This window comes from Vombatus ursinus, unplaced genomic scaffold (assembly GCF_900497805.2).
Source record: "Vombatus ursinus unplaced genomic scaffold, bare-nosed wombat genome assembly UNPS02014942.1, whole genome shotgun sequence".
Classification (NCBI taxonomy): domain Eukaryota; kingdom Metazoa; phylum Chordata; class Mammalia; order Diprotodontia; family Vombatidae; genus Vombatus; species Vombatus ursinus.
Genome location: NW_020954720.1, coordinates 9,845,653 through 9,865,394, shown reverse-complemented (window position 1 = coordinate 9,865,394; position 19,742 = coordinate 9,845,653). Strand labels below are relative to the sequence as shown.

Here is a 19,742-nt window from a genome sequence, read left to right as displayed (position 1 = left end):
GTTCCTGCCTCTAGCAGCCCTTTTAATTTGCTGTTTCTAACTGTTGTGAGCCAGGAAAATAGTAATCAGTCTTATTAGAATTGTATCTAAAGCATAAATAAGGTCAGAGTGAGGGTTTAAGGGATCCTTCTGTAGGCAAAAATTACATGAATTTTAATGCATGGAGATTTTGAAACTTGTTTTAGCTATTCAAAGGTCTTTTTAAGGCTTACTTTTTGAATTTTGGTTCTTGACTGTGTTCTGCATAGTTGAAAGTATTAGATAATCAACCCATAGATAAGTAAGATATTCTGGTGCTTTTAGAATTTAAATTTAAAAAATACTATACCTAACCACCAAATCATTTCCAAATATTAAATTCATTTTTATTCAGCTTTGTAAGGAGGTACTTCATAATCACAATACTTGAATTAATTACCTCAAAATGTTAAAATGTAAAACATTCTTTGTGTTTCATCTAATGCTAAATTATAACGATTGGACTTATTTCTCTTAAACTCTACAAATAGGAAAAAAATCTATTTTATATCATGTTTTTTCATTATCAACCAATTGTTTTATTTTATCTTTGTTTTATTTCTACTTGTCTTAACCACTAGGTTTTAACTAAAGAATTTTATGGTCTTCAAGCCTCTTCTGAGAAACGCATTTCTGAACTTCAGGCGCAAAACGCTGATCATCAGGGAAGACTAGAGAATTATGAAAAACTAGAAAAAGAACTTGATGAAATAATAATACAGACTGCAGAAAGTAAGTTCTCCCTGGCAATTCAGATAAGAGAGTAGCATTTCCAAAAGCAGTTAGATATAGTTCAGTAAAATAGTCATTGACCATATTTCTAAAGGATCTGTAGTTTTCAATTAATTTATTTGCCTTATTTTTTTATTTTTAGAATTTGAGGAATCAAAAAATCTTTCTCTTTGTAAAAGTTATATCTTTTATATATAACAAATTATTATGAGTCACTGAAGGCTTTTTTTTTTAATAAAATTTTCACAACCAGGGCAAGGACTAGGCATTATAGGTAGCTACCTTGGGGACAACAAAAGACATTTTTTAATATTCCTTTTATAAATGTGTATGCTTTTTAACTCCAGAAAATTCTGTTTTCCATCTCACAATTTTATATCTCTAAATAGTTGAAAAAAGCAGCAGAACTAGTTCTTTCTTCAGCAATGGTTTATTCTTCATTCTGATCTTGGATAAGAACTAACATCACTAACTAACTAAACTAACAGCTTTCTTTTAACCTGTTGTAGATTTTTCATTCTTGAATGTTTCTAAAACTTTCTTGAACCTATTTATGTTCACCTATTTGAAGTAATGAGTTGCATAAATGTATTCTCTGCTATGCCAAAGAAATATTCCTTAATATGCTAAAACTTCTTCGCTTTAGCATCATAGGTGGATTCCTTTTTTTTTAAGAATTCTGATACATGATTAGTGAACATTTCAGTTAATTGCTTTATCATATTATAAATTTCAGTTATATATGTATATATCTGCAGCATTCATCTTCTCAAACTCATAATAACTCATATGACTCATTTTCAGAGTTGTAATTATTTTAATCTGTCCTCATACCATAGTCCCTTACATAACTTTAATGATTTTGATAACTATTTAGGGGACTGGTGATCCTATACAGTATTATGTTTTGCATCTCTTACTGCTAGACATGTAAATAAGACTTGTGGAATTTCTTGTGGAATCCTTCAGTCATTCTTCACAACGACAGGTCATACGTTTTGACCAAAAGTACAATTTCAATTTTGAGTTACTTCAGAAGTCTGGGGAATGCTATCTAGTTAATCAGTTCAGCTTAGAATATCCTACATATTTTACCACTCTTCTTTCTGATACATCTCACCTCTTTACTTCTAAAGACTATTGGAGAGTAGAACTACCTATCTGATACCCTTCTATTAAATACTGAAGTGTTTGTATAGAAAAATTTGTATATTTTGGCTTTGCTTTTCTGGTATTTTCTATACTTGTCAGTTGTCTGATAAAGAAGATAAAGTGTATGCCATTGAATTTCCTTTGAGTGAGACTTGTATGAAGATATATCATTCTCTTCCATATTCATTATCATTCCTGCTTTTTAATGCCAGCAAACAAGTTCCTTTCTGGTTCATATAGTTCCCATTTCTTGTGAAGAAGTTTCATCTCTTTGAATCTGTTCCTGATTCAATCCAATAAACGTTTCTGAAGCACCTATTTTGTGTAAGGCATAGTGATAAGTCCTGGGGAAAACAAAGATTAAAATGAAAAACAGTTCCTGCCCTCTTGAACCTCAAACCCTTTGTTATCATTTCATCCACATGTAGTTAGAATTTATGCCTCAGGTTATCTCTGAGTAGAAAGATTTCCACATATAGTTCCTAATGTATATAAAAAACAGCATATATTTAGTTAAGTGTTAGGAATAATAAATACTTGAACAAAAATGACTAATTTGGTATATTAAAACTCCTAATGTTATATCTCAAGGATAGTATAAAGGGTATAAACAGTTTAGTAACTTTACTCATGTAATTTTTCAGCGTAGTTTATCAAGGATACTCAAGTATAGTATAATAAACATCAGGACCTTAATCATTCTAGAAATACAGTGCCTGTTGTAGCAACATAGAGTACTTTTGAGGTGAGGGTCATTCATTGTCTCAAGTATTCGAACTATTTACCCTATTTATATAACAATATTTTTCTTTTAAAAAGGAAACATGTTGATTGATGACATTATTTTTTGCAGAAGCAATATTTAATTTGTCTTTAGTACTATTCATTGTTAAGTTTAACTGCAAGTTAAAGAATATCAAGGAAAATGATGAACAAAGTAAGAAGGAAGAAGACATAGCTTTACCAGATCTCAGATTATATCATTTATGTTATCAATACTATCTAGTACCAAATAGAAAATAGAAAGTTAAATCTATGGAATTATATAAAACCTAAAAGCAAATACATCCAACCTTCTAGTGATTGATAAATAGAAGAACATATACACTAGGAAAGGCACTATATTTGGCAAGAACTGCTAGGAAAACCAGAAAGCACTTTGATGGAAATTATGGTTAGACTCATATCTATACCCATTGTCAAAATAAATTTTAGGCAAATAAATGGTGTTAATATAAAACTCATGCTGTAAAAAATTATGTCAGCAAAGAATTCATAACTATACATGGAGTATAAAATAGGCTATTTTGTTATATAAAAAGATATGGCATCAACAAAATCAACATAACTAAAGCTAGTCAAAAAGCTACAGATTATCCCCAGTTGATAAATGGTCAAAGGATATGAATAAGCAGTTTTCAGATGAAGAAATTGAAACTGTCTATAGTCATATGGAAAAATGCTCTAAATCACTTTTTGATTAGAGAAATGCAAATCGAAACAACTTTGAGGTACCACATCACACCTATCAGGTTGGCTAACGTGACAGAACAGGAAAATGGTAAATATTGGAGAAGATGTGGGAAAATTGGAAAATTAGTACATTATTGGTAGAGTTGTGAACTGATCCAACCATTTTGGAGAGTAATTTGGAACTGTGTCCAAAGGGCTATAAAATTGTGCATACCCTTTTACTCAGCAATACCACTTCTAGGGCTGTATCCCAGAGAGATCATATGAATGGTAAAAGGACCCACATGTACAAAAATAAATATTTATAGCAGTTCTTTCTGTGGTGGCAAAGAATTAGAATTTGAGGGGATGCCCATCAATTGGGGAGTGGCTGAACAAGTTGTGGTATATGAATGCAATGAAATACTATTGTGCTGTAAGAAAGGATGAGCAAGTGGACTTCAGAAAAACCTGGAAAGACTTGCATTGACTGATGCTGAGTGAAGTGAGCAGAACCAGGAGAATGTTGTACACTGTAACAGCCACGTTGTGCAATAACTAACGCTGACAGACTTAGCCCTTCTCAGTAATGCAAGGATCTAAGACATCTCCAAAGGTCTCATGAGGGAAAATGCTATCCACATCCAGAGAAAGAACTATGGAGTTTGAATGCAGATCGAAGCATACTATTTGCTCTTTTTTTTTTCTTCTGTTTTGTTTTGTTTCTTCTTTCTTATGGTTCCTTCTGTTGGTTCTAATTCTTCTTTACAACATGACTAATGTAAAAATAAAAGAAGCTACAGATTTGGGAAAGTTTTGTATTAAAATCTCATAAAAGTATAACATCCAAAATATAGAGAGAACTGAAATTGTTAATAAAATTAAGAACCATTCAGTAAAAAATTGTTTTTCTGAAATCTGCCTGCTCATCATTTCTTATAGCACCATAATATTCCATTACATTCATATATCACAACTTGTTCAGCCATTCCCCAGTTGATGGGCATCCCCTCAATTTCTAATTCTCTGCCACCACAAAAAGAGCTGCTATAAATATTTTTGTACATGTGGGTCCTTTTCCCATTTTTATGATTTCTTTGGGATACAGCCCTAGAAGTGCAAAAACTTTCAAAAAATTCATCAGCTTCTATATTTACAGTCTTCTTACACTTTACTAACTTCCAAGTACTCTGTGATCCAGGGACACTGGTATCCTTGCTGTTCCTCGATTAAGGTACTTTATCCCCTGACTATAGGAATTTTCATTGGCTGTCCCCCATACATGGAATTCTCTCCTTCATCTCTATCTCCTGGCTTCCTTCGAGTGCCAGCTCAAATCCCACCTTTCACAAGAAGCCTTTCCCTGCCCCCCTTAATATTAATGCTTCCCTATGAGACTACTCCTATTATATACTGTACGTATCTTGTTTGCACATAGCTATTAGCATGTCTCCCCCATTTAGACTGAGCTCCTTAAGGGCAGGAACTGTCTTTTACTTTGTATCCCCAGTGCTAAGCACAGTACCTAGAGTAGGTGCTTATTAAGTGCTTATTGACTGACTGATCATATATTTCTTTCCTAATATTTTTAGACTATTTCTCCTATTCAGAACCTTGATAATATGCTGTAGCCTAATCAGACTCACCATGCATCTCTCCATTACTTCTGTTGTGACTTACAGCTTCTATTTAGCCACAGTTTCTTTTAGTCTTCTAGTCTCATTAATAAATAACAAGATTGTTTTAGCTTTACAAGAAAAATAATTGTGTTAAAAATCGGCCTTTGTTTTAGAAAGGTACTTTGTGTCATTAGCACTGGACAGTTTTCCAAATTCATTTCAGCCTTCTGTCCCCCAACTAATCAAGTCTGGGCCAGCCCATTTTCCATCCAAAGTATCTATTTATGATACTGACTGATGGACCATCTCTATAGGGTGTCCATCCAACTATTTGTCATAACTTGCACAGTATGCATTCTTCATCCTATTGCTTTTTCCTTTGTGAATAATTAGGTCACAAATTTTTTGAATGATTATAAATCTCACTTAATATTTTCTGCATTGTTTCATCACTTTTGTAAACAGGTACATTCAGAGGAACTGAACATTTGTAAGGAATCTGTCTTCCTGGCATCTCCATTTGAGCTCTTTGTTTGCCATCCTTTAAGCATATGTCCTTCTATACTTTGCCTCACTTTATGTGAGAGGTTCACTGAACAATTATCTCTATACTTACAGCTTTCAGAGATTCTTGTATGATTCTGACTTGCTCTATCACATAAAAATGCTCCTTTGAAATCAACTTACAATAAGCAGAGTGGGATCTTGTATTCACTGTACCTTTCAGTCAATTCTATGGCTATAAAGATATGGTCTGCTATAGAATATCATTTGGAAAAGCCTGCCTGTTCCCTTTACAAGCCTTGATCAAGGTACCCTCATTACATATGTAGATTATTTTAAATAAATTTTATAGCAATTGAAAAGTAGAGATACAAGTTACTTGTTGGATACAGCACCTGCCTTAGAGTCAGGAGGACTTGAGTTCAAATGCGACCTCGGACACAAAAATCTTACTACCTGTGTGACTCTGGGCAAGTCACTTAACCCTAATTGCCTCACCAAAAAGAAAAAAAAAAGTTACTTGTTGCTAATGTTTTCTTGATAGTTTTTGGGGTGTAATAATAACATCTCTGATTTTTTCCCAAGTGCTTAGTGTCTTCCCCCTCTTTCAAATGTCTTGAGAATTAATCCCTCAATGCCCCAGCATTGACATATACAGCATATACTTCTGCTAAGTATCCTTGGCCTAGTCCAGCTTCCCTTCCCATATTTGTTTTCTTTAATGTCATTTCTTTTTGTTTCTGTAGCGCATTGCAGACCATGATAGAGTCCTTTTGTGGTGGATCTTCTGGCCTTGCTGGAGTCTAGAGGTCTTGACAAATCATTTTCATTTTGCATCTATTTTTTGTCCTTCACATTTTTTCCTTAAATGCTTTCAGGGTGATTTAGCTTAATTGAGTCTGTCAATAAGCTTTTTCTAAGGCACAGAAATCATAAATTGTTTGTTGGCTAAGGTATTTGCTAGACTTTTTTAGTGTCCTTATTATTATGACTGATACACATTTGTTAGTTTTCTTTAGTAAATTGAGATCTTTCATGTCAATTTGGATTTTTTTAATGTCCATTTTTCAGCAATAACAGCTGATATAAATAGGTCATGTTGGTACTGTTTCATTGTGTCATCTAACTTTTCAGTTTTGTTCTAATTTAGTATTGATTTTTCTTTTGCTTGCCAACAGGTCACTGTACACCAGACAACAGATTCAGAGCTACTTAATTTACTAATTATTAGTTGATTTGCATGGTAACTGATTGTAACCAATTATTTTCTATCTATTAAATTATGTAAGTATCATTTTTGTGATGTTATTCAGTATTCCTCATGCCCCATGCCCCAGACTCTTCTTTTTGAAGAAAATATTCCATGTAGATGTATGAAGCATCTGTGTAGTCTATAAGTCTCTTACCTCTTTCATTTCTTATTCCTCAGCCATGTTATCTAACACTTTTTCACTTTCTTTACCTATGCTGAATTTTTGTATTCAATGCAGTACTTTGCATTTAATTGCAATACTAAGTATTGAAATATATATTGATTTTACTTGGAGAGACTTCAGAGTTCTGCAGTGAAATTCTTTATTATCTCAACTGTCTGCAACATATAGGGTCCCATAACCATACAATTATCTCCATGGTGTTCTTTTTTTTTTTTTTCTTTTGGCTAGGCAGTGGGGTTAGGTGACTTGCCCAGGGTCACACAGCTAGTAAGTGTTATGTGTCTGAGGCCAGATTTGAACTCAGGTCCTCCTGAATCCAGGGCCAGTGCTCTATCCACTGCACCAACCAGCTGCCCCTGATGGTGTTCTTTTTTTAAATACCAATTAGGAGCACAGCAATAAGAGATGAACAATTGTCCCAGCAGATAATGTTTCTTAATACCTTTGTACATACAATAAAACCAACTCAATTAATGTCTTATTTATGGCTTTTCAAGGAAAAAAAACTTTAAGTCATACTTCTTTCTAGCTGGGACTTCACTTAGTCTTCTAGTCACATTTATAATGAAAATATCAAGATTGCTGTGATTCATTTACTCCACAATTAAAGTAATGCCTATAGATGATATAAAATCTGTTTGAGTCTTAGCACTCTTTGCTTTTTTCATGACTCTGCAATCCTCATTACTGAAGCTAGGACTCTCCGAGTCCTTAATAGCAGTTACAGGACTTTCACAAAAGAACCTGACAGAACAGTAATGTATACAGCAGTAGACCCTTTATTACAGTCAGTTTTAACTCAAAAAAAGGGAAGGCTTAAGACCTAAAGCAAACCACCCAAGGGATAGGAATATGGGGGAATAGGAGCAGGGAGGGAAAGATATAACCAAGATTCCATTCCCTAAGCTCTCCATCTTTCTTGTTAGTAAGGAACAGGTAGTCTGCACTTACACAAGGGATCATAGATGCCTTCACTTCAGGGCATCTCAGTGAGGCAGCTGAAGAGCTTGTGTTTTATAGTGGGCAGGTTCTCCCTCCCTCAATTATGTCTAACTGGTTTAACCATGTCTCATGTAACGAAGTATTTTTGGAAGAATAGAGTTAAATCAAATTGAGAGTAAAAGCTTGCAGTATGGAAATTTTCAGAAAGCAGCAAGAAAAGGGGACCTACCCTATGTCCATGACTAAATTAATCTACTGCAAGTGATTCTAATGGATTGAAAAATAGCCTCAAGATCTCTTTTTTTCTTTTAAATACTTTGAGTGAATCATACAGTACTAAGGACCATTTTGTATTTTTCCTTATTTCACAGGTTGCCAGAACCAAAGAATTAATCACCCAGTAGCCTGCCTCTTTGTGATGATCCTCTTTGTACCTATCTGGGTTGGTCCTTGTAAGATAGACACAATCTGTCACTGAGAATATATTCAAAGCCTTTCAGTCTGGTAGAACCTGCCAGAGTTTATGCTGGGAGAGTCTTCCTAAGGTCATCTCCTGGGCATGAGGAAGCATTGTCATAGGACTCTAGGCTCATCACCACATCCCTGTCCAGTTACATAATAATAGAGAAAATGGTACCTTATTAATATCATCATTCTTGCTATAAACAATGCTTTATTCAATAAAAGGTAGTACAGATTTGTGGTTAAACACAAAATGAAAACTTTTTTATGGAAATTTTTCATGGAAAATCTGTATTTTGAAAGTGTGTTTTCTTCATAAATTACTTTTAAGACGATAGGAATAATATTCTTAAATCAATAAGCATTTGTTAAATGCCTACAATGTGGGAACTAAGCACTATGCTAAAGAACGGATTTACAAATACAAAAGTGAGACAGTGCCTGCCCTCAAGGAGTTTACTTTGGACCAGAACACTACATTTTCATAAATGGGTAAATATAAGATATGTACAAAAAAAGTATAATTTCACACGAAGAATATTAACCACTAGAGACATCAGGAAATCCCTGTCGAAAGAGGTGAGCTCTGTCTTGAAGGAAGCTGGGAGTTGTAGTAGGCAGTCAAGAGGAGAGAGGGAGTATTCCTGTGTGAGAGGTTAAGCACAAAGAAAAGCAAGGAGGACAATTTGCCTGGAATATGCAGTGTGTGAGGAGGAAGAATGTGTAAGCAACCTAGAGAGATAGTTTGGAATCTGATTATGAAGGCCTTTCTATTCCAAATAGAAGAGTTTGTATTTTCTCCCAGAGGCAATGGGGAACCATTGGTTGAAAGCTTCCTAAGCAGGGGAGCTACCTAGTTAGACTTGTACTTCAAAAATACTTACAACATCTGTCAGTATGAATTGGGAGAGGAGAAAGATTAGAGAAACAAATGGTGAGGCTTCTAGCTCTGAATCAATGATCCTCTCATTCCTGAGACCGGTTAGGAGACTATCTCAGTAGTCAAGAGAGGGGGAAAGGGCCAGAACCTGAGTGCTCGTGTTGATGGGAAGAAAGATCATCAGATTCTCTTTAAAAGTTTCTCACATTTCACATAACCAGAATATTTGCAGTTACCTTGATTTCAATGAGAGTCTCATGTGCCTAGGTATTTGATTTTGTGATATAAAAAACTGAAGACAGACTATAATACTACTTTAAGCTTTTAACGTTGATTTCCTTTGTATAAATCATGCTGATTCAGAGCAATTAGAGGAAAGGAAAGTCTGAATTAAAAAACATATGTGATAGAATCATAGAAATTAGAGTTGGAATGCATCTTAGAAATCAGTCAGACTGAACACTGCTCCCAGAACAGGTTCTGTGACCTCTCTCCTCTTTACCTTTACTTCCACAATTTCCTCTGCCTAAAATGCCCTCTCTGTTCTTTGCCTATCAAATTTTTACCCATCATTCAAAAACCAGCTCAAATGCTACCTTCTCCCATGAGACTGACTTGATTGCCTTGTCAGTAACAACTCTGCTTAACCCTAGAGCTTCACATATTTTTTTTTAATTCTCTAGCACACTTATCATGTGTCTTGGCATTATCTGTGTCTTGGAGCTTCTTAATCTGTGATTTCTGGATGGATTTCAAGAGGTCCATGAGCTCAGGATGGGAAAAAATTTACATCTTTATTTTCACTAAACTGTAACTGAAATTTAGTGTTTCCTTTAGTTACAACTTTTTTTAAAACAACATTATTCTGAGAAAGTATCCATAGAGTTCACCACCAAAGGGATTCATGAGAAAAAAAAAATAAATAGTTAAGAATAAGAACTCTTGCCTTAGAATATATATAATTCGTGACCATCAGAGACAGGGTCTTATCTAAAGTCGCTATCTCTCCTAGACTTCACATAGTAGAGACATAAAATAGTGTACAGTATACAGTAGTACCAAATACATATACCAAGTACTTAATAAGTTTTTACTGAATAAATTAATTAGATTCAACTTCAAATATAGTTTTTAAAAAATCCCATTTAAAGGGGCAGCTAGATGGTGCAATGGATAGAACACCAGCCCTGGAGTCAGGAGGACCTGAGTTCAAATCTGGCCTCAGACACTTGCCACTTACTAGCTGTGTGACCCTGGGCAGTCACCTAACCTCATTGCCTTGGGGGAAGACAAAAAATCCCATTTAATTATTAAAGGTGCCTGTACAATCTCCAAATCTTTTCATAAAAATTGTTGACAGACTAAGTCTTCCATCATCCTGTATTTGTGTAGTTGATTTTTGAAAGCAAGTGTACAGGTTTACATTTATTTCTGTTAAATTTCAGTTTCTTGGTGGTGCAGTGGATAGAGCACTGGCCCTAGAGTCAGAAGGACCTAAGTTCAAATCCGGCCTCAGACACATAACAGTCACTAGCTGTGTGACTGTGTGGACATGTCACTTAACCCCAATTGCCTCACCAGAAAGCAAAAATAAATTAAAAAATAAATAAATTTCAATTTCTTGACTTTACTCCAACACTCTTACTACCACAAGATGATATTTAATTTGCTCAAACAACAAGTATATATTAAATCCCAGCTATTTGTTAGTCATTTTCTTTGTATTCTGCTACATTCAGTAATTAAAACCAAGTCATATCCAGGAATTTTGTACTAATTGTACAGCATAATGCAAAATGCCAAGCACATAGTAGATGTTCTATAAATGCTAGCTATTGTTATTATTCAGTGAATCCCAGAAATGCTTATGGGGCACATATAAATTAATAATTAGGGAAAGAGGAAACTCAGGGAAATGATTTTCAATGGCCACAAAGTAGTTTCAACCCTATTTCAAAATTAATAGCTAGCAAAGTAGTCCCAGATATAGCTTTTAGTTGAACTGCTTTAGAAAATATAAATTTGTTAATAATCAGTACGTTATTTGTAAATGGATTCTGTTAAAGCATATTTTCTCCCTAGCCTGTGTAAACCATGTGTCAATTGAGGAGATGGACCCATTTCAGCATAAAAAAAGAGACTTAGGCTAAGACAACAGTATAGTGACAAGTTTTATTTAAAACACCTGAAAATGCAAAGGGTTTTTACCTGAATCCATAAATAGTAAAGGTAACTTGTTCTTTAGCTGTCTTACCTTTCTCAGAGACATATATACAGTCCACATGGCACATCTACTGGCAAAGGGAGAGGTCCAGATTGCCCCTCACACAGGACACAGCCCCTCTCCTCAGAGGGCACAGTGATGGGAAGACCTCTCTTTAGGAAACCCAGTCTATCTGCAAATCAACATGCATGAAGTAACAGTGAATAATGTAACAGTCTGTAATTATCAGTCATGAGTTATACTGTACAAGCATTGAAAGAATTCAGAGGAGCATTGTCTTCATCACTGAAAGCTTTGCTTCTATTGGATGTTGATGGCTGCTGACAGATCAGACTGATGGTTGCTGAAAGTTGGGATTGACTGTGGCTTTCTTAAAATAACACAACAATGAAGTTTGCCACATCAATTGACCCTGTCTTTCACTTCAGCACTTAAAGGCCATTGTGAGCTTATTAACTGACCTAATTTCAATATTATTATGACTGAGAGAATAGGAAGGCCCAAGGAAATGGAGAAAGAAAGGGGAATGACCAGTCAGGAGCAGTCAGAACACAAACATTTATCAGTTAAGTTTACCATCTTACATGGGTGTGGTTAGTGGAGCCCCAAAATAGTTACGTTAGTAACATCAAAGGTAACTGATCATAGATCACTATAGCATATGTAATAATAATGTAATATTATATAATAATAATGAAAAAGTTTGAAATATTGCAAACAGTACCTAAACGTGACACAGGCTAATACTGTTTGGAAAATGTTACTAATAGATGTGCTTGACACAAAGCTGCCACAAACCTTTAATTTGTAAAAATAAAATAAAAGCAATATCTGTGAAGCACAGTAAAGCAAAGTGTAGTAAAATGAGCTTTGCTTATATAGTTTTTCATTGGATTTCTCAGTCATTATTTGATATGATATGAATTTCAGGATTTTGGTGGATTACTAAGTCTGTAAGAGCTGGGAAACCTACCTCTTTTTAGTTAACATATTGACCAGACATCCATCCAGACCAGGTGTTTTTAAACACTGTGTCCATGATCCTCCACTGGTGAAAGATCTTCATTAGCATTCCTTTTTTCACTATTTCCAATCTAAAACCTTCCACTTGACTTTTAATGTCCATCATTCTGTCCACACTCAACTTTTATTCCACCTTATTTGTCTGCAATTCCACCAATGGCCCTTTCTTGCTGAACTTCTCATTGCTTAATACTCGTTTCTGTTTCTTTACTGTTTCTATCTTGTGCTCATCAATTGTAGTGCCTTCCACTCTGCCTTTTCTGTAACCAAATATTGCCTGTCCTTCAAGGCCCTCATAAACTCCAGCCTTACCCTTGCAGTCTTCCATAAAGAACCCAGCCTTTTTCTGAATTCTTTCAACATTTGTATTCTGTACCTCACGATTTAATATTTCATTATGTGCTCTATTCTGTTATTGTTCAATGTTATTTCATACATGTAAGTTTTTTTTTCCTCTCTCAGCTTGATTTTAAACTCTCTGCTTGTAGGTATCATATTTTATACTTTTATAGAGAAGGCAGAATTTTTTTAGTGGCAAGGGTACTCTTAGTATCAAAAGACCTGGGTTCACAACCTAGCTTGACACTTAATAGCTGTGTATATGGGCAAGTCCCTTGCTCTCTTGAACCTCAGCCTTCTCATTCAAAAAAGTGGGGATAATGGTACTTTACTACATACTTCCCATGGTTACTGTAGGGGAAATACTTTATATACTGTAAGCAAATATAAAAATGTAAGTTATGATCATAATTTTAAATCCAGCACAAATAGAGGATATGCTTAATGGTTACTTAATCATTAAAAAGTTTTTCTGTTGAAAGAATTTTAAATTCTTTCTGTTTTCACTATGTCTCCTTATTTAGCTTAAATAAACAGCCTCCATAGCACACACCTCCAACATGGATGTGTTGAGAGTAGTGCTACTAATTGCATTACTTAGTAATTTCTGCCATCAATACAACTGTTAGTGTTTTTTACAATGTACACTACTCAACAAGCTGGCTTTGTGTCCCACAAAATCTTTTCTACATTGAATTTGAACTGGCATAGTCGCACTCTTTATCTAGCCAGGGATGGGGAACCTGCGGCCTGTGGGTGCAGCCTTTTGACTAAGTCCAAGTTTTACAAAACAAATCCTTTTATTAAGGGGATTTATTCCGTGAAGTTTGGATTCAGTCGAAGGATCACTTTTTTTTTTCAGCCAAAAACAAGGTTTATTAGAACATCCAAGATATTGGGCAGACTCTTAAGGAGTCTGAACATGAGTAAGCAGTGGCTAGATTATAAGAATCCTAGCATGACTAGATTTTAAGAATCTAAGCATCTTAATGGAGACAAGATGGACCTTATATACAGAAAGACTATGGGAGGGATCTAGGAGTGGCCAAGTGGTCTGGGGTGGGGGGGCATGAAGTAATAGAACGCCAGGGACCTGGACCACATGGCCAAGAGAGAATGGAGAAATGGCCTGGGGCCATAGGGAGGCCCACAATGAAAGGCCAGTTGATGGGATTATAGCCTCAGGGAAACACCAGAGATTTGGCCTTGTGGGAAAGTCCAGGGTTTTTCCTTTCTGGGGCCCAGATCCCAACCCCATCATTACCCCCTCAAACAAATGGGACCCAAATTCTTTTGGAGTAAGGGGTGAAGGTCTCAGTTTCTGAAACTGCTTCCTGCTGGCAAGGGGCGTATAGCTATCCCTGCTTCGAGGGGGTCCCAAAGAGGAGGTTGACTGGAACCAAGCACAGGTTGTATCCAGGGAACAATGTGGGGACATTGGCTGGTACTTGTTTGCTACCAACTGTAGATGAATGGCCCCTAGTCTGGAAAACATAAATCTGACAGAAAAAATGCAGGGCCCAGATATAAAGCAGGAACTTGAATTAGGGCCCAACTTTGAGAGAATAAAACATCCTTAGCTTTGTTTGGACTCAGATAATTCAGTTTTCCAACCATGCAGTATCAAATCCACCTCATAGCCAGACTCAGGAATAGCCAGGTGGGTAACATTCCCTTTCAAAGGAACATAATGGGGAAACTGAGCCAGGAGGATCCCATCTTAGACTGAGGCTAAAATTGTCCTCTCAGCTTTTCCCAATGCTGATTACCCACCAGTATCACCCTCTCTGAGTAGCTTGTGGCATTTCTCTCAGATGAATTGTGACCCATCAGACAACTCAAAATAAAATCCTATGAGCTTTTACTTCAAACAGCAAGTTTTACTAATCACAGCTTAGGAAAAACTTTTCCAGGATTTACATCTCAAACTTAAATTTATCCTAATGTAAAAAGCCGATCATTAGAGATTTCTATACACTTGCAAATTCTCAGCAAACCATACATAACCCAAACAAGCTTTTTGGCTAATTTACACATTAAAACAATAACCAACAATAGTAAATTATTTTAGCAGTAACCAGGTTATGAAAAGTTGCTTGACATAACTGATGCAGAAAGTTCACCAATTTGAAACTTGAAAGAAACCCATTACCAATCAGATGTCTTCAGTTTTGTTAAATGCACTTCCGAATTACTTTACACAGAGAATCAACATCACATCCTTAACAGTTAAAGCTACAAATTTAAAAGAGCATGCTTCCCCAAGTTCAGAGGCCAGCTTCTTTACCTTGAGCAAGTTGTACTGAACCTGGGTGATGCTTCCGGGCAAAGGTTGCCCCAGAGCCCAAGGCCATTGCCAGTGGGGCCCATGCTGTAGCTGCTGCCCCTCCCCTCTCCTTCCTTTCCCAGGGAGAGGGTAAAATCAAAAGTGAGGGGTAAAGGGTGAAACTCTCTTCTCCTATGAGAGGGGTTAATAGATACCCTCCTGACTCAAGCAAAGGGAGTGGGAGAAAAGAGTGACCAGGGTTGTAAGGAGGAGTTCTAAACTCCTTAATGATCAATCACAAAACCTCCAGAATCTGCCAAGATATTTTTAGTTGTTCTGACTTTCCCCTGTAATCTCCATGGAGGGGCTGTACAGCACTCCACAAAGCCTGAGGGGAAGGAGTGCAACATCCAGGTGGGGCCAGTTCTGACCACCCAAAAATCACTCAGGGAAGAGACCTGGGCTGGTGAATCATGTGTGGGAGGAAGCTGAGATGCTTTGAATCCATCCCCCATAGAAAACACAGCCAGAGGGGAGGGACTCAAAAAGTGAGCAATAGGGGGAAAAAAGACGGAAATTACCAAAGATCTCAAGAAGAGGAAAATACAGAGACCTTAAAAATAAGCAGATAAATCAACCAGGAAAACATTAACAACAGAAGGAAATATAATCTCCAGATTTAATAAATGAGTTCAGGCATCTATTAATAAATACTATAAAACAAAAGGAAATGATTCGATAGTTGATGAGGTAAAGGACTTTGTGGAATATGAGAACATGGAACCACTACTGAATGGTTCAAAACAGAAATAAAAATTGTGAGACTGGGACTACATTATAACACGAGAGGGTACGTGAAAGTAAGGGGAGGGGAAGGGAGAAGGAGAATAAAGAGGCGATTTTGAGGCAAATATGAAAAAAAAGGTAACCAGTGAAGTGTATAGATCAATGGTCTGCATAATCAGGGATGTGGAAGGGAAGGGACCTTACCATGGGGCAATGTCCTCTCTGTCACCTATAGAAATTGACATTTTTTTAGGAGCGAGGCATAGTGGAAAAGAATACATGTGACGAGCTCTAAAAGGTAGTGGTAGAAACTGCCTAGAGGCAAGAACCTCGAATGGATACACTGGAAGATTTGGATGCATGAGGCATGCAGAGAAAAGACAGAGACCAGATAATTACAGTGGTCATGAGTCAGAGAACGAGGGTCTAAGAAGACAGACAAAGAGGATGGATAATAGAGTGAGAGAAATTCTTTCTGGAAAGAAGCACAAAAAAAAAAAGAATTAAAAAAACCACAAATGAACAAGACTGGTTGAAGGGGAGGAGAAGAAAGGGGAAGTTAGACTAAGAGGAAAAAAGAGTTGGGTTAAATCAGATAAAAGCAAGAGAAAAAATAATATGCAAAATTCCACAGGGAAAGGAGTAACAAATGAGAGAGAGGAATCAGGGGAATAGAGCCAATGGGAACAGGAGCTCCTTAAAAAAAATTAAAGTAACTGAAGGAACATAATACTGTGTATATATCAGAAAAGGGGGGAAATCTATAACTTGAAAAAAAAAGCAGTATTAGAATAGAGACAGATAGAAGAAAATATAAACCTATATCTCATAACTTTAAATGTAAATGGATATTAAACAATCCAATATAATGAAAAAGAATAATGTTGGATAATAAAACAAAACCCTACATTCTGTTGCTTATAAGAAACACATTTAAAAAACAGACATACAAAAAATAAAACTGAAGGGATAGAAAATTTTTTTTTTTTTTTGCAACGTACCAAGTGAATTTCAAAAGGCAGGAGTTACAGTTATGCTGTCTGGAAAAGCAAAAACAAACATTCAAAAAATAAAAAAGGACAGACAAGGAAACTATATTATGCTGAAAGGAACCATAGACAACAAACCTGTATCAGTAATAAACTTATACTCTCTAAATGCCTTAGCATCCTAATTGCAAAGGAAACATTATCTGAGTAATAAGAAGACAATAAATAGATAGTAACACAATAATCACATATGATATCACAATATCCCTTTATCAGTTTTGCGTAAGTTTAACTGAAAGATTTAAAAAACAAAAGGAAAATATGAAGCTGAACAAATTTCAGGAGAAACTAGACAGTATAGAAGTCTCATCCTTTTATTCCAATAGAATAAGCTATTTACTTTTTCACAGATTAATTTGCCTTGTATTTATTTGAACAAAGAGATACATGTAATATAGGTACTCTAAATAAAGCCAAGAAATCAAAGCTAACGTTTTCATACTGAGGGAGAAAAGGGAGATAAAATATAAACTTTAAGAAAACATTCTAAAAGAAAAAAAATTTGATCTGCGTACCTGAGTAGTCTCTTTTCTATCTATATGTTCATAAAATGTTACTGCTGTTTTTAATATTCATAGTCATAATCAATGTGTATGTTTTGCCAATGTAGTTTGCATTATTTTTAATAAGTCTTTCCTTATTTCTCTACATTCTTCATATTTGCCATTTTTAAAAAATATAACCCATGTGTAGTTACCTATATTACAAAAGTGAGACAATCTCTGGTTCAAGATGTTTACATCCTAGTAGGGAGAGACAGCACATATAAGGTAGCGGTAGCAAAGGAGGGGAACCTTGGTCTTAGGAGTCATAAAGATTGTTAGTGAAACCATAGAGCAAGTATACCCTTTCAAGCTCATAAACAGTCAAGAAAATTTTCCCCTGTTTTAGACCACCGAGTATCTTACCAGAGATCCATATAGGACTCTCCATATATTCTTTGATCCAGAGACACTGACCTCTTCACTTATTTCTCACACAAAACATTCTGTCTCCAGATTTTTCCTTTCAAGATTGCTTTAACTGCTTCCTGGAAATTTTGGTATGTTTTATCATTTTTATTTTCTTTTACATAGTTATTAATTATTTCTATCATTTGTTCTTTAACTCCATTATTATTTAAGATTTCTTAAAGTCTGTATCTTTTGTTTGTTGTTCCTGAAGCAATTTCTATTTTTATTTCAGTATGGTCTATAAAAGATGTATAGAATATTTCTGCCTTTTTGCATTTCCCTGCAATATCTCTCTGCCTTACATAGTCATTTTTGGTAAAAATTCCATATTGTGCTGAGAAATGTACATATTCTTTTACCGTCCCATTTAAAAGATGCCATAGCTGACTGACTGACTATACAGTCACTCTATAGCTGCCATACTACCTTGTGATTGACATCCCTTCATGCCAAAAGAAAACTCAGCATTGCTAATTATCCAAGCAATCAACCCTTTTAGTGAGACCCACCTTTTATAAGGACCTTTATAGTCACTATAAACTACAAGTAGTTCTACTTTGGGCTTGAAAATCCCTCAAGTGGGGAAAGAACTTGTTGTTCAGTCATTTCAGTTGTGTCTGACTCTTCATGACCCCATTTGGGGTTTTCTTGGTAAAAATACTGGAGTGGTTTGCCATTTCCTTTTCCAGCTGATTTTATATGAGGAAACTGAGGGAAATAGGGTAAAGTGTCTTGCTTAGGATCACATAGCTAGTTAGTGTCAAGCCTGATTTGAACTCAGAAAAGATGAGTCTTCCTGACTTCAGACCCAGTGCTCTATCCACTGCGCCACTTAGCTGCCCCACTCTTTGGGACCCCATTTAAGGTTTTCTTGGCAAAGATACTGGGATGGTTCACTATTTCTTTGTCCAATTCATTTTACAGATGAGGAAACTGAGGCCTACGGGGTTAAGTGACTTGCCCAGGGTCACGCAGGTAGTAAGTGTCTATGGCCAGATTTGAACTCACAAAGATGAGTCTGCCTGACTACACTGTGCCACCTAGCTGCCCTTCTAGGGGTCACCAAAGTTGTTGTTCAGTTGTTCAGGAGTGTCTGATTTTTCATGACCCCGGGGACAACAGTATGCCATTCTGATGTCATATCTTTTAGCATAATAATATTATCCATGGGTTTTCTTGGCAAAGATACAGGAGTGTTTTGCCATTCCCTTCTCCAGGAGATCACCTTTTGTCAGAACTCTCCATTGTGACCTTTCTGTCTTGGGTAACACTGCATAGCATCATTCACAGTTTCACTAAGCTGGGCAAGTCCCTCTGCCACAACAAGGTAGTGATCCAGGAGAGGGGTCTCTAAAGTGTCACCCTAAAATTTCACAGTCTGTGTGACTGGCTTGCCAGTGATGGGCACAATCTAGGATTGTTCCTCCATATTGTTCTCTGTACCGTGTGACCAGCCTGTCTTCTTTTTCTATCATGCATTTCACTAATGGCACCCTTTTTTACTCATATTCTTTTTCCTTATTTATTATGCGTTGTACCCTGCCCAAACTGATCACATGATTCTCTTGTCTTCTGTGTGATACTCATTTTCAGATCTGTAGAATATTTTCCATATTTCACAATTACATAGCACATTGGTAGAATATTGATATCAAAAAGATGGGTCTTTCGTTTTGGGAGAAGTTCAGTGTCATTCAAAGAGTTCTGAAAGTTCCTGAAAGCAGTAGTGCTAAGATGCCAGAATAGAGGAAGCATTCTAGCCAAATTCTCCCGACATTCCCATCCGAACAACTTTAAAATAACACGTCGAATTAAATTCTGGAACAGCATAGCCAACAAAAAAGTCAAGAGGAGACTTTTTTCTTTTCTTTTCTTTTCTTTTCTTTTCTTTTCTTTTCTTTTCTT

The 19,742-nt window shown here is 35.9% G+C and overlaps 1 protein-coding gene across 2 annotated transcripts in view; it reads left to right on the top strand.

The window, feature by feature from the left end:
- The window catches only part of PIBF1 (progesterone immunomodulatory binding factor 1), a 298,482-nt gene that overhangs the window by 154,929 nt on the left and 123,811 nt on the right, over positions 1 to 19,742 (top strand). For both annotated transcript variants that reach the window (XM_027844511.1, XM_027844510.1), the window contains exon 12: positions 600 to 750. In XM_027844511.1, coding sequence (XP_027700312.1) covers positions 600 to 750 — 151 coding nt within the window. The remainder of the gene's footprint in view (positions 1 to 599; positions 751 to 19,742) is intronic.